Consider the following 12818-nt stretch of genomic DNA (forward strand, 5'->3'; position numbering starts at 1 on the left):
GCAACAATTTTTTTAACATACACAAACTTATTTTATTTTATTTTTTATTTAATAAAAAAAATAATTAAGGGAAGGGACGAGAGAAAGACTGACTTGAAATAATCTGATCGTTTGAAAATTAAAATAATTTTTCAATTCTCTATTTCCTCCTTCTTTTTTCAACTAATTAATATTTTTTATATATAATTTTTATAAAATACTTCCTTTTATCAATAATGTGTTTAATCAATTAAAATATTTTCCATTTCTTTTTGAACTATATGACACAATAAAATGTTGTTCATTTGGCTCCTTTTAGCTCATGCTGAAATTTCACATTAGATTAGCATTAAAATTTACCAAAATGATAACTTAAGATAATTTTCTAACATACAATTTTTACTTAAATATGGTTTATTTATTTATTTCACTAATAACTTCTAACAAGTACAAGAGCAAGATGCTAAAGTAAAATAATAGAAATTTAGACTTGATTTATTAAGAAGCTGTGAAGTACATGTCTATGAAAGAAGAATCCTAAAACAAAAATAAACATTATATCTCTCTACAACATTAGAAATTCCTCATTAACACTGAATTCCATCCACTAGATTAAAGATTTGTGTTTGTGTTCTTCCCATAAACTTGTAAGTCCTGAAAGCCTGCAAAAAGAAAATTACCAATCTAAGAACTGCCAGGAAAATGATATAAATAGAGCTCTACCAACCACAAATTATAGTTACAATAAATCAGGAATTGAAATAATATACTATTAGGTGTAAGAAGACAATACAATTGAATTGAATAGAACAAGTGTTCTTGTTTTAGTATATAATTTATTCTACAAGAAGGGCCATCACTAAATCATCAACTAATATACCACATTTTTACATCAACAAGATCATTTTGAATTGTAATGGGCAATAAACCCAAGATCAAACAAGTTCTTCTAATCTATTCAAATGAATATCAACATTAAAAACCCAAATCAAGAATACTACAAGAAGTTATTTCCTAGAAACAATTTATCTACAAACATTAAGCAAATGTAAAAAGAACAAAACTACATTCAACATCCATTTTGTTAGCTAATAAAAAGTTTAATTCATTGAAATTCTTCCAATCTTAGTATGTTTCTAATGAAGAAACTCAACAAACACAGTTCAAAGAAGTTGTGTTCTATTTTATGTGTCCATGGGAGAAAGTGACAACATCAAGTAAGAAACCAAAAACAGTATGGAAAGATTAGCAATGAAGAAAGAAAACATAAACATTGTAATCCTTTTCTTGAACCATTTCAGACAAAAAAAAAAAAAAGAAAAAAAAAAAGAAAAACATCAAAATGCATCTAAGCTACATTGAACACCGAACGGTTTCCCAAAGTAATCTTGTTTGGCGTTCACTTTTCCAAACTAACCTAGTTTGTTTATTCATTCCCAAACTAACCTAGTTTACTATTCAAACTCAGTTTTATTTATTTATTTATTTTTTTACATTTAAAATTTATTATATATAAATTTATATTTTGATGTATATATTTTAAATTATTACTTATATAAATTAAATTATTTATATTTTGATATATATTTTAAATCATTATTTTTATAAATTAGATTATTTATATTTTGATATATAATTTAAATATAATTATTTTTTATAAATTTGATTATTTGTATTTTAATATATATATATATATATTTCAATTATTATTTATATAGTGTAATAAATATTAAATAATTCTAATAAATAATAGTTGGATACTAATAAATATAAAATATAAGTACTTTCCTTCAAACAACAATTTATTTTCACTTTTCATTCTTCTTTTCAAATAATAAATTGCAGTATCATTAGAGGAAGCATTGTCAACTACAATTAAAAATACTTTTTATATCCCAACTCTCTCAAACAAATTTCAACCATCTTGCCAATTTCTTTCCCAACATGACTAGTTATTTTTGTAAAGTTTATTATTCTTTTGTGTAATATCCAATCACTATCTAGAAAATGAGCGGTAATTACCATATAATTTATGTTTTGAATGGACGTCCAAGTATCAGTTGTGATACTTACCATTTGGTCATTAATCACACTTTGAATCTTAGCTTTCTCAACTAAGAATAAATCAAAAATCATACCTGCAACTTTCTTTCGATCAGGAACCTTGAACCTCGGTTGTGCTTCATGTAATAAGCTGAGAAACCTCTTTCCTTCGACAACTTTAAATGACACTTCATCGAGGATCACAAACTTAGACAATTTTATTTCACACCTTTTTTGGTTAAAAGTATGTTGAACCAAAGCACTTTCTTGCTCCATCGTCTCGTTCGTCAATATAGTTTGACTTTTATCACATATACTCGTTTTATTTGTTTAATAGAGTGGACTCAACTTACACCTTTTTAATAAGTGGTTTTTCAACTCACTGGTACTTCTAGAAATGGTTGGTATCTCAACTTGACAGTACTTGCATACCCCGATTGGTTGTATTCTTCCATCAATCAACTCTTTTGTCTTCTTTTCACAGTGTTCCCAAAATATACTCATACTTTGTTTAGGAGTTATAATCAGTTTTGGTTTTGAAGTTATTCTTGCTCTCTTTCGAGTCATATTTTGTATTTGAGATGAACTTGACTCCATTAGGTTTGTTTTGAAAAAAAGAAATCAAACAATTTATAGTGAAATAAAATTAGTTTTATATCTTATAAAATATAATTTCGCATACATTGAAATATATTACAATATAATTATTATTTTTTAATTAAATTAATATCAAGTTTATTTATTTCCTTATAAGTATTATATAATATATATTTTTTAATTTATAAATATTATTTCGATATTTCGGTATAACAAGATATACCAAAATTTTGAAAATCTCATACATTTACCTTACAAATAATTTCGGTAACGATATCATACCTTACCTATTTTTCGGTATACCTAATATATCGATATTTTTGATAAATTATAGTACGGTATTTTCGATATACCTATAATATCGGTAATTTTTCCCGCCCTTAATTTTAACAAGTAACTCAACCTTTCATATTTTCATTTCAAACAAAATTTTAAAATAATCTCATTCCAAATAATTTGCCTTAGTTTATTAAGATTTTAATTGAAATTTGGTAATGCATTTGAACATAAGAGTTAAAATTAAATAAAAAAATATGGGTTATAATTTTTTATTTATTGATATTTTTTATTATGTTTATTAAATTTTTTTATATATATTCAAAATTCTACTAAATAGTTATGTTATTCAATTAATATTCTTCAATCAATTATATAAAAATGTAAGATCCAAGTTAAATTGACAATATTTCCATCTTCCCACGTATATTATCGTGAAATTTTGAAATTTTAATGATAATGTCTATGAAATTAAGCACTATCAAAAGTAATATTAAAAAAAAAAATAAATTTAATATGATATAAATGAAACTCGATTAAATAAACAAAATAAAAAAACAAAATATCACAAAAACATTCTAAACATATTTAAAAAATCACTAAAATCATAAACCAGCAACTCTAAAATTTAAAGCTTAAAAAAAGGCCATGGGTGTTTCTGAATGTTTGAAATAAATCTAAATATTATTGAGGAATGATACATATCTCTCCTGAGAGACAGCGACTGGGAGAGTGATGTCTATGTGGCCAACATGTGAAATTAATAAATAAATAAAAATATAATAATAATTAAGGCTTGTAAAATATTCTCTCTCCTCTTATTAACTAATTTCTCTCTCCTCTTATTAAATAATTTCTCTCTCTATCATTACAAATTAATTTATTCCATTTATTATTATCTCTCGTTTATTGGATAAAATAACTCAATAATTTACAACAAACTCTCACATTAAATATTTAAATAATATGTTTAGCTAAACCCTAAAGTTAAACCTTAAACCTAAACATTAAATCCTAAACCCTAAATCCTAAACTCTACCCTCTAAAACCTAAACTCTAAACCTTAAATTCTAAATCCTAAACCCTAATGAATTATGAATTTATATCTTTATTTTAATTTCACCTGTCCGCACTAGGCCATTAACTAGAATTATATGATAGAAATTATTTAATAAGAGGAGAGATAAAATAATTAATAATATGAGAGAATATTCTACCTATCCACCACGTCATTTTTGTATTATTCGCTGTCTTAAGAGCATCTCCAACGCATGACCTGTGCCCCGCATCGGACAGTGTGGAAAAGGGCAGGTCATTGGTTTTTTTCATTTTTTGCATTGTAGATAAAAGGAAAAAGAGGGCAGTGCCCTCTATGCCGGTCATGCCCTCTTCTGACTTTTTCATGATTATATAATATAATATATTATATAATATAGGAATATTAGTTATATATTTAATTATAATATTTTTTTCTACTATTTTTAAGTAATATTATAATAACATTAAATAAATATATATTCTAAAGTTTTACTATAAAATAGGAATATTAATTATATATTAAATTATAATAATATTAATTATATATTAAATTATAATAATATTATAATATATTTTAAATTATAAAAATATTTTATATTTTATTATAATATAGAAATATTAGTTATATATTCTCAAATTTTCCTATAATATAGGAATATTAGTTATATATTCTCAAATTTATTCTTATAATGTTTTTAATATTATAATATATTTTAAATTATAAAAATATTTTATATTTCAATTTATTTAATATTAGTTATATATATATTTAATTAATAAATATATATTTCAAATAAATTAGTATATTTTTCTATTAATTATATTTAAAGTTTAAATTTTTAAATTTTCCTATAATATAGGAATATTAGTTATAATAGTATAAATTAGTTATTTATTTAAAACACTTTTAAATTATTTGGATAAGAGAGTGTTTTGCCCAAGTTCAATATGTGCCCGCTCTATGCTGAGGTGGAACATTAATTTGACAAAATAAGAGGGCAGAGGTCATTTGCGCTGCTGATGCTCTAAGTTGCGCTCTATATCATTTTTCAATATTGTTTTACCATTTAAATTTCTATTATGATAATTCAAGTTCCATTATTTTTTGTTTTAAGCTCCCTCTCCTACTAAAACATTTTTATATTACTTTCAACTTTTTTTTTTAAATAAAGTGATATTTCATTTCTTTTAAAATTTAATTTTGAATGAAAATTATCTTTATATTCTTAATTAAAATACTCAAAATATTAATAAATATGAGTGATTGCAATATATCATTATAATTTGGCATATATATCGGCACAACATTATTCAATTTTAAATATAAATTATCATTATACTCTTAATTAAAATTACTCAAAATATTAATAAATATGAGTGATTGCAATGTATCATTATAATTGGGCATATATATCGGCACAACATTACTCATTCATGCTTAAGAGCATCTACACCACATGACTTGTGCCCGGACAACGTGTAAAATGGCAGGTCATTACTTTTTTTCATTTTTTGATAAAAGCAAAAAGAGGGCAGTGCCCTTTAGCATCAGCAGGCACAAGACCTCTGCCCTCTTTTTTTGTGAAATCAATATTCCACATCAGCAGAAAGCGGGCACACATTGTACTTGGTCAAAACACTCCAATGCTTCTGTCCGCCCTCTTATCTAAATAATAAATTTTATTTATACTATTTTAAATGAATAACTAATTTATAATATAGGAATATTATAACTAATATTCCTATATTATAGGAGAATTGGAGTGTTTTGTCCAAGTACAATGTGTGCCCCCTTTCTGTGAAGTGGAATATAAATTTGACAAAATAAGAGGGCAGAGGTCTTATGCATTGCTGATGCTCTAAGGCACTATGATATTGGTCATCCGTGTAATGTCGTGCCTATTATTCAGGTTTACAATGTTTCACACATTAAGCTGTCAAACATATTAAATATAATTGTTTACTATGTTTTAAAATTATACCTTAAACCTAAAATGTTTAATATATATTTTAAATTAAAATTTTCATTTTAAATATTTTGATACCAGTTGACCTACCAACCAATTACCCAAATGTAATATAATGGTTAATGTAAACAGTTTAATAATTTTATTTACTATTTTTTTTAATAAATTGAAGTTTGTATTAAACTTGTGTGTAAATATAAATAAACTAAATAATAATGGTTAATTTAAACAATTTAGGTATAAAACAAACTAGGCACATCTACATCTAGGTTGAACCTATGGTGAGGCGATTTAGTTAGGCCTCAACCTCTCCTAGTCATCTTTGACTACTTTATATCAGGGTTGAACCTGCAACTTTGTACTTATTAGTTTATTAGTGGAGTAAAAAAATTTAATTAACTAATTAAAATTATTATATATTTTCAATATAACATGCAAGTAAAATAATAAATAAGATTTTTTTCGACTAGTATTCCAAACTTCGGATCTAGCCATGCCTATGGGGTCACCTAACCTAAGTTCATCCTAACCCTAATATCTCAACTAAATTAATTAATTATAAAAATTATACCTTAAACCTAAAATGTTTAATATATATTTTAAATTAAAATTTTCATTTTAAATATTTTGATTTCAGTTGACCTACCACCCAATTACCCAAATGTAATATAATGGTTAATGTAAACAGTTTAATAATTTTGTTTACTATTTTTTTTAATGTATTGAATTTTGTATTAAACTTATGTATAAATATAAATAAACTAAATAATAATGGTTAATTTAAAAAATTTAGGTATAAAACAAACTAGGCACATCTACATCTATAAGGGTTGAACCTATGGTGAGGCGATTTAGATAGCTGTATAGGCAGCTGTGTATAGGCCTCAACCTCTCCTAGTCATCTTTGACTGCTTTATACCAGGGTTGAACCTACAACTTTGTACTTATTAGTTTATTAGTGGAGTAAAAAAAATCTTTAATTAACTAATTAAAATTATTATATATTTTCAATATAACATGCAAGTAAAATAATAAGTAAGATTTTTTTAGACTAGTACTCCAAATTTCGGATATAGCCATGCCTATGGGGTCACCTAACCTAAGTTCATCCTAACCCTAATATCTCAACTAAATTAATTAATTATAAAAATTATAAGCAATCCCCCAAAAAGATATGATCAACTGCAAAAAAGATTAATAGAAAAACCCAAAGTGAAATACCATGATACACATCATAGTGATACAAACAACTACTTGGATTCTGAACCAAGTGTTCACAAGTTTTTTAAAACAAAAACAAACATCCCAAAAATAGTTTTCATTAAATTAAAACAACAACAAGTTTCACTAGACCAGCAATTCAACTTCTCATCTCCTCCTCCTTTTATTACATCACAGATTCACAGAAGAGACCGTCGATTTTAGCTGCAAAAAATGATAAGGAACCGACTTAAATATATGCTCAAACATTAGAATAAACTCAATTCCAATGTAGATCAATGTGCAGGGGTTGTGTTAGGTCTTTGTTTGATAAACTTTTTTATATTTCATTAAAATAATCTATTATACCATAATCAAACTAATGGTATTAATGGTATTAATGGATTGAATAAATCTATATATGTCTTTGTATGAATCATAAATGCATGTAAAGTATTAAATCAATTTCATAATAATGACACTAATTCAATCCACCAACCGAATTAAAAAGAAAGTAGAAATGAATAAATTAGAGAAAGATGTATTTCAAAGGTGATAAAACAAGACTAGATCTTTTAAAGTGGTCGAAGATGTTTAAAGAAAAAACTCATTTATAAAACACATAAAATTGAAATATTGACATAACCCTCGTATGAAAAATTGTTCAATAATGTTCATAAAGAAACTAGTAAGTTAATTTTGAAAGTGAGAATTATCCCAAATATTTGATTTGGTTGTAGATCTATCATATTCATAAAAGGTTTAACTTTTAGGTTGATTTTAAACTTAATCACAAATTAGTGTTTTGACTAGATCACATTCTAGATCTTAAGCTCAATGTCAAATGAAATCTAAAATGAAAAAGTTGAGCTATCAAAAGAAACTAAAATGTGAAAACTTGAACTCTTTGACAAAAAATACAAGAAATAAGAGAATAAATGGATGCATGCATAGATCTACAAACACTATCTAAAGATCTAATAATTTCATGACCAAATTTAAAGTAAAGAGAAAGAGAAAACATACGCATGTCCATGTCCATCATCGAGATCCGGTCCCATATTCCCACAATCTCCATACGGGCCATCATCGACCCCTGTCTGCCAAACCGACTGCCATGCCTGGGACGGCGGCTGAGCATACATCCCCGGATCGACCATGCCTATGGTCGACATTGTTGGCATTGTTTGCATTGGGGGCATTGGGAGCATTGGGGGCAATGGGGGTAGGGTCTGCATTGTGGGCATTGAAGAACGTCCCATCATAACACTAGTTTGCAACTGCTGGTCTTGACCCATATGAGGGTAGTAATCAGGAACGCCGCTGCTGCTACCAGCACCAGCAGCGCTCATAATCCCTCCAATCCCATGAGTACCATCATCCCTGTTCTCTTCACGTGGAACAATGTCAACAAGGAAATCGAAGATGTCAGAGCGAGTAATCGCAGCAGCAATGTCGTTCTTCTGAAGAGTACGCCGTTTGTTTTCCTCTGCATGCAGCCAGGATCGATAAGTTAGTTCAAGGATGAACATCTCACATGCTTTGGAGAACAGAATAGGTGCTTTAGCCGATATCATTTGAACATCTTCATCAGCTTTCATGATCTTCTTGATTCGGGCTAAGGGAAGTTTGTGGGTTTTGAAGTCGGTAGTTTGTTCGATTTCTTGCCTCTGGAGGTTCCAGAAACGCTGAAGTTGTTGTTTTTGATGCTGAAGAATGTGGTGGTAAGGGTTGTGGGTTGGATATGGCATCGGAGGAGGAGGCATTCCGGTCTGCGGTGGCTGGTGGTGTTGTTGTTGCTGGTGCTGCTGTTGCTGGTTGAGCTGCTGGTGGTGCTGGTTGAGCTGCTGGTTTTGCTGGTTATTCTCCATTGGTAGGAAATTGTAGAATAGGGAAGATGATTGTGGATTTGATGTTCCCTATGAAGGTGGTGTTATATAGAAAACCAGAGCAAATTTAATTATTTTTATTTTTTTTTTCTTTTTCGAAAAAATTAGGTCGGAATAGAGGGGTTGAGATAAATGATACAGGTAGGGAGGCCCACCTTATATTTATAATTAAAATAATATTTTTATATAATTGTTAATTTTTATATTTTTAAATAATGAAATTTAATTTAAATATTATTTTATTGAATTTTTATTACTAGAGAAACACTTGTTTCAAATTTTCACCCATGTAGGTTAACCAGTTTATTAATAAATTAGGGCAAGAATTGGAGACTGGTTTTTGAAATAAAATAAGTTTTAGTTTAGAATTAAACTTATTTTTAAGGTTGGGACATTCTTTGATACAAATTAAATAATTAATGTATTTTTAAAATATTCAAAACATACTACACTCACATTTAATAATAAAATATGATTTTCACGTTAAAAATAAAATTATTATAACTGATTTGAGTCTAAAACATTTTTCGTGTGTTTAGACGAGGAATCAATTTATTTGTGTTGTCGATAATATTCACATTTATAATTTTTGGCACGGTTCATTGGTATATTTTGTCGCCTACTTATTCATCCAATTTTGTTTTTGGTTTTTTTCTTAATTATTTTTAGTATAATTGAATCACATTTTAAATTATACGATAAAACTTAAAAATTTAATACATTTTAAATTAAATTTATTCATTATATTATATTATATATATATCTTGTCTTTAATAGTATTGTTTGTATTGTGACACCATTCATTATCCAATTTCAACTTGAATGTCACCTACAAGAAATCAACTATATATTATATTGGTTTAACTTATCAAAATTACATTAATTTTTTTAAAATAATTTAGACCCTTATCTAAAATATAATTTTTATATCTGATGTATACAAAAAAAAAAATATCACCCAAATATTCTATTTAAAAAATAAAAAGTAATGTATTTTATTTTATTCTATAAATTTTAAAAATGTTGAAAAATATTAATTCTTAATCTCTTTAATTGTTTTTATTTTATTTTTTCTCTTTAACATAACTTGATAAACACTTAGCCAAACAAGTCATAAGCTTTTAATATTTGGCATTTACTGACACTCATAAATGTCATCAAAAATTAAACAAAGTTATTTTTATTTAAAATTAAAAAAATAATTTCGTTAATAACAAGAGAATCCTTGCCCAATGATGATCACAGCTGTATTTTTATTTCTCTTTTTCTGAAAATTAAATTAAAACCGTGGATAGTGACAATTCAATAATGCTATTTTTTTTATTAAATAATTTTTATTATCGCTCTAAAATTTTAGTATTGTTTTTTAAAATTTATTTGGTGAGTTCGTTTGATGTATTCACAAATTACCATCAGTCATGTCTTCCCAAAATGGCTTCTTCCAATTTCTGAAACTCAAAAGGAATAATCAAAGTACTGGTGATAGTTTCATTATACATATACATATCAAGAATCCAAGATCTCAAAAGAAGGGAAAAAAATGAATTTTCAACCTGAATAGCATTGTCCATGGAACCCTGTGGAATTTCCCATGGAAATGCAAAGGAAGAAGATTTCGGATTCGTGGAAATACAACCCGGATTAACAGAAAGACAGGGCCTGATTTTCCTGAAAAAAAAAAACAGAAATTTCACAACTTTTTCATTAATCATCTACAAATTATTAAAGGGAAGTGATGAAAAGAGAAATTACCCATCTTCCAAACCAGTGGGTAAGTTCTTGGACTGTGAGAATGGAGTGGTGGGTAAGAGAGGAGAGGATTTGAGAGAAGGAATTGCATAGGAGGTTAACGGAGAAGTTAGGGTTATGAGAGCTGTTAATGCAAATGGGATTAAATCGGAGAAGAAGGTGGTTTGAGGGTGTAGGGTTTAGGGTTTAGGGTTTGATAGTTTTTCGGAAGAAGAAGATAATGAATTTGGTTGGATAGATTTAAAGTTTCTTGTGAATGAGAATCCTTCACTAGAGGAGGAAAGAGAAGGAGATGAATGCAAGTCATGATTTTTTTTTTTTTTTTTTTTTTTTTAACGCACACTGTTCTCGGTATTTTCATTTCTCTTTTTCTGAAAATTCAAATTAAAACAGTGGATGGGGACAACTCAATAATGTTATTTTTTTTATTAAATAATTTTTATTATCACTCAAAATATTAGTATTATTTTTTAAAATTTATTTGGTGAGTTCGTTTGATTTAATGTATTTTATTTCAAATTTTATCATTTAAAAAATCAATTGAATTCTTTCTTAAAGTGATTCTTTTTTTATAATATCTCAGTTAAAAAGTTTAGTTTTGTAATTATTTTTACAATTTGATATAAAAAATATCAATTAATTATTTGTATAAATTTTATTATTTATTATTAATAGATTTTTTTATATTTGACTTCTAATTGAGTTAAATTTAAATTAATAAAAATAAAAATACTCAATACATAAAAAAAAATCACAAGTAATGATTAAAAATAACTATAGACCAAATTAATTTTATAACCTTTTTTTTCTCAAATTGTAAAATAATAAACAAATTAATTTAAATTTAATTTATGAAAAATTTTAAAGGAAATTAAGGTTAAGTTAAGTCAAACTACAAGTTAAGCAGTGGGTAAAAAAATGACCACTTTTTATTCAAATTAAAAAGGTATTATGAAAATTGCAATATTCTTTATTGAAATTGACACTAAATTATGTCAAATTACAAGTTAAACAATGGGTAAAAAATGACCATATTTTCATCCAAATCAAAAAGGTACCATGGGTTCTTAATATTGCCATATCCTTGAATGGGCAAAACCAATATATAAAAAAGTAATTAATGTGTTTGTTTGTGACTTTGTGTTCAAGAACTATTTTAAGTCACTAAACATATGGTTTGACATCATACCTCAGACTAAACCAACCACCCTTTTGAGTTGGACTAGCTTAAGAAGATTACAAACAAACATGAATGAATTGGCCTATCTACTCACCGAGATCAAAATCGGGTGATAACCAACCCAAATACTCATTGATCTTCTTTAATCTTTCTTCTTGGCCCTTGGAATCCCCTAAAGCGGTAGTGAAGGTAAGCATATGTAACTTTTGTGGCCATACAACGATACAAAACACGTCTCCTTTCACCAAAAATTCCACAACGTCACGGCCAAATTCAATGTCAATCTCTGCTTGCAAATAGTGACCTGATCAATAATTAAATTAGTCATTTACACTTTACAAAAAGAAATATATTTAAAAAAAAATTGTTTGAAAACATTTAAGCCAGAGTTTGAACCATTTTTTAAGTATCTCATTCAAAAATTGATTTAGAATAAGATCATTTCTATCATAAAACTTAATTATATATATATTCATACATTTGATATCTTTTTATTTTAAAAAGTTAGCACAACTTAGTTATGGTGTAGGACTTCCTTAATAATAATCGAGTTATACTCTATTCATTTAAACAACTTTAATTGGAATTTGAACCGAGATTCAATTAATGCAAGTCATGAGTTTTTTTTTCTCCTTTGTTTACATACATGGTACAAGACACATGTGGTGTTGAAGTTGTTTTGAGTAATTTTTTTTATAAAAATAACAGAAATTCTTAGTTAATTTTGCTTAAATTGTATCAAAAGTGGTGTGATTTAATAGGTTTTCCATTATATTTTATGTTCTTTATAGTTTCTTATAAATAAATACAATTTTTTTTTGTTTGAAAAAACTTATATTCATTTCATTTAAAAATGTCCTAGAGTAGGAAAACGGTTGTAATTATTTCGAGTTGGACAAA

The 12818-nt window shown here is 26.6% G+C and overlaps 1 protein-coding gene across 1 annotated transcript; it reads right to left on the minus strand.

Moving 5' to 3' along the window:
- Positions 1-7078: 7078 nt before the first annotated feature.
- On the minus strand, positions 7079-9136 carry LOC124944826 (nuclear transcription factor Y subunit C-1-like). Its single transcript, XM_047485174.1, has 3 exons — positions 8336-9136; positions 8127-8254; positions 7079-7082 (listed from the first exon to the last, which is right to left on the minus strand). The coding sequence occupies exons 1-3, from the start codon at positions 8969-8971 to the stop codon at positions 7079-7081; spliced, it is 768 nt and encodes a 255-aa protein (XP_047341130.1). The 5' UTR covers positions 8972-9136.
- Positions 9137-12818: the final 3682 nt, after the last annotated feature.

Source organism: Impatiens glandulifera, chromosome 7, assembly GCF_907164915.1.
Source record: "Impatiens glandulifera chromosome 7, dImpGla2.1, whole genome shotgun sequence".
NCBI classification, from domain to species: domain Eukaryota; kingdom Viridiplantae; phylum Streptophyta; class Magnoliopsida; order Ericales; family Balsaminaceae; genus Impatiens; species Impatiens glandulifera.

What these genes read in the sequence shown, in the direction of transcription:
- LOC124944826 (XM_047485174.1), bottom strand. Translation starts at nt 8,971, where the DNA reads ATGGAGAATAACCAGCAAAACCAGCAGCTCAACCAGCACCACCAGCAG. An exon ending in GTTCTTCAATGCCCACAATG is followed by an intron (nt 8,255 to 8,335) that starts CAGACCCTACCC and finishes ATAGGCATGGTC; the next exon opens with GATCCGGGGATGTATGCTCA.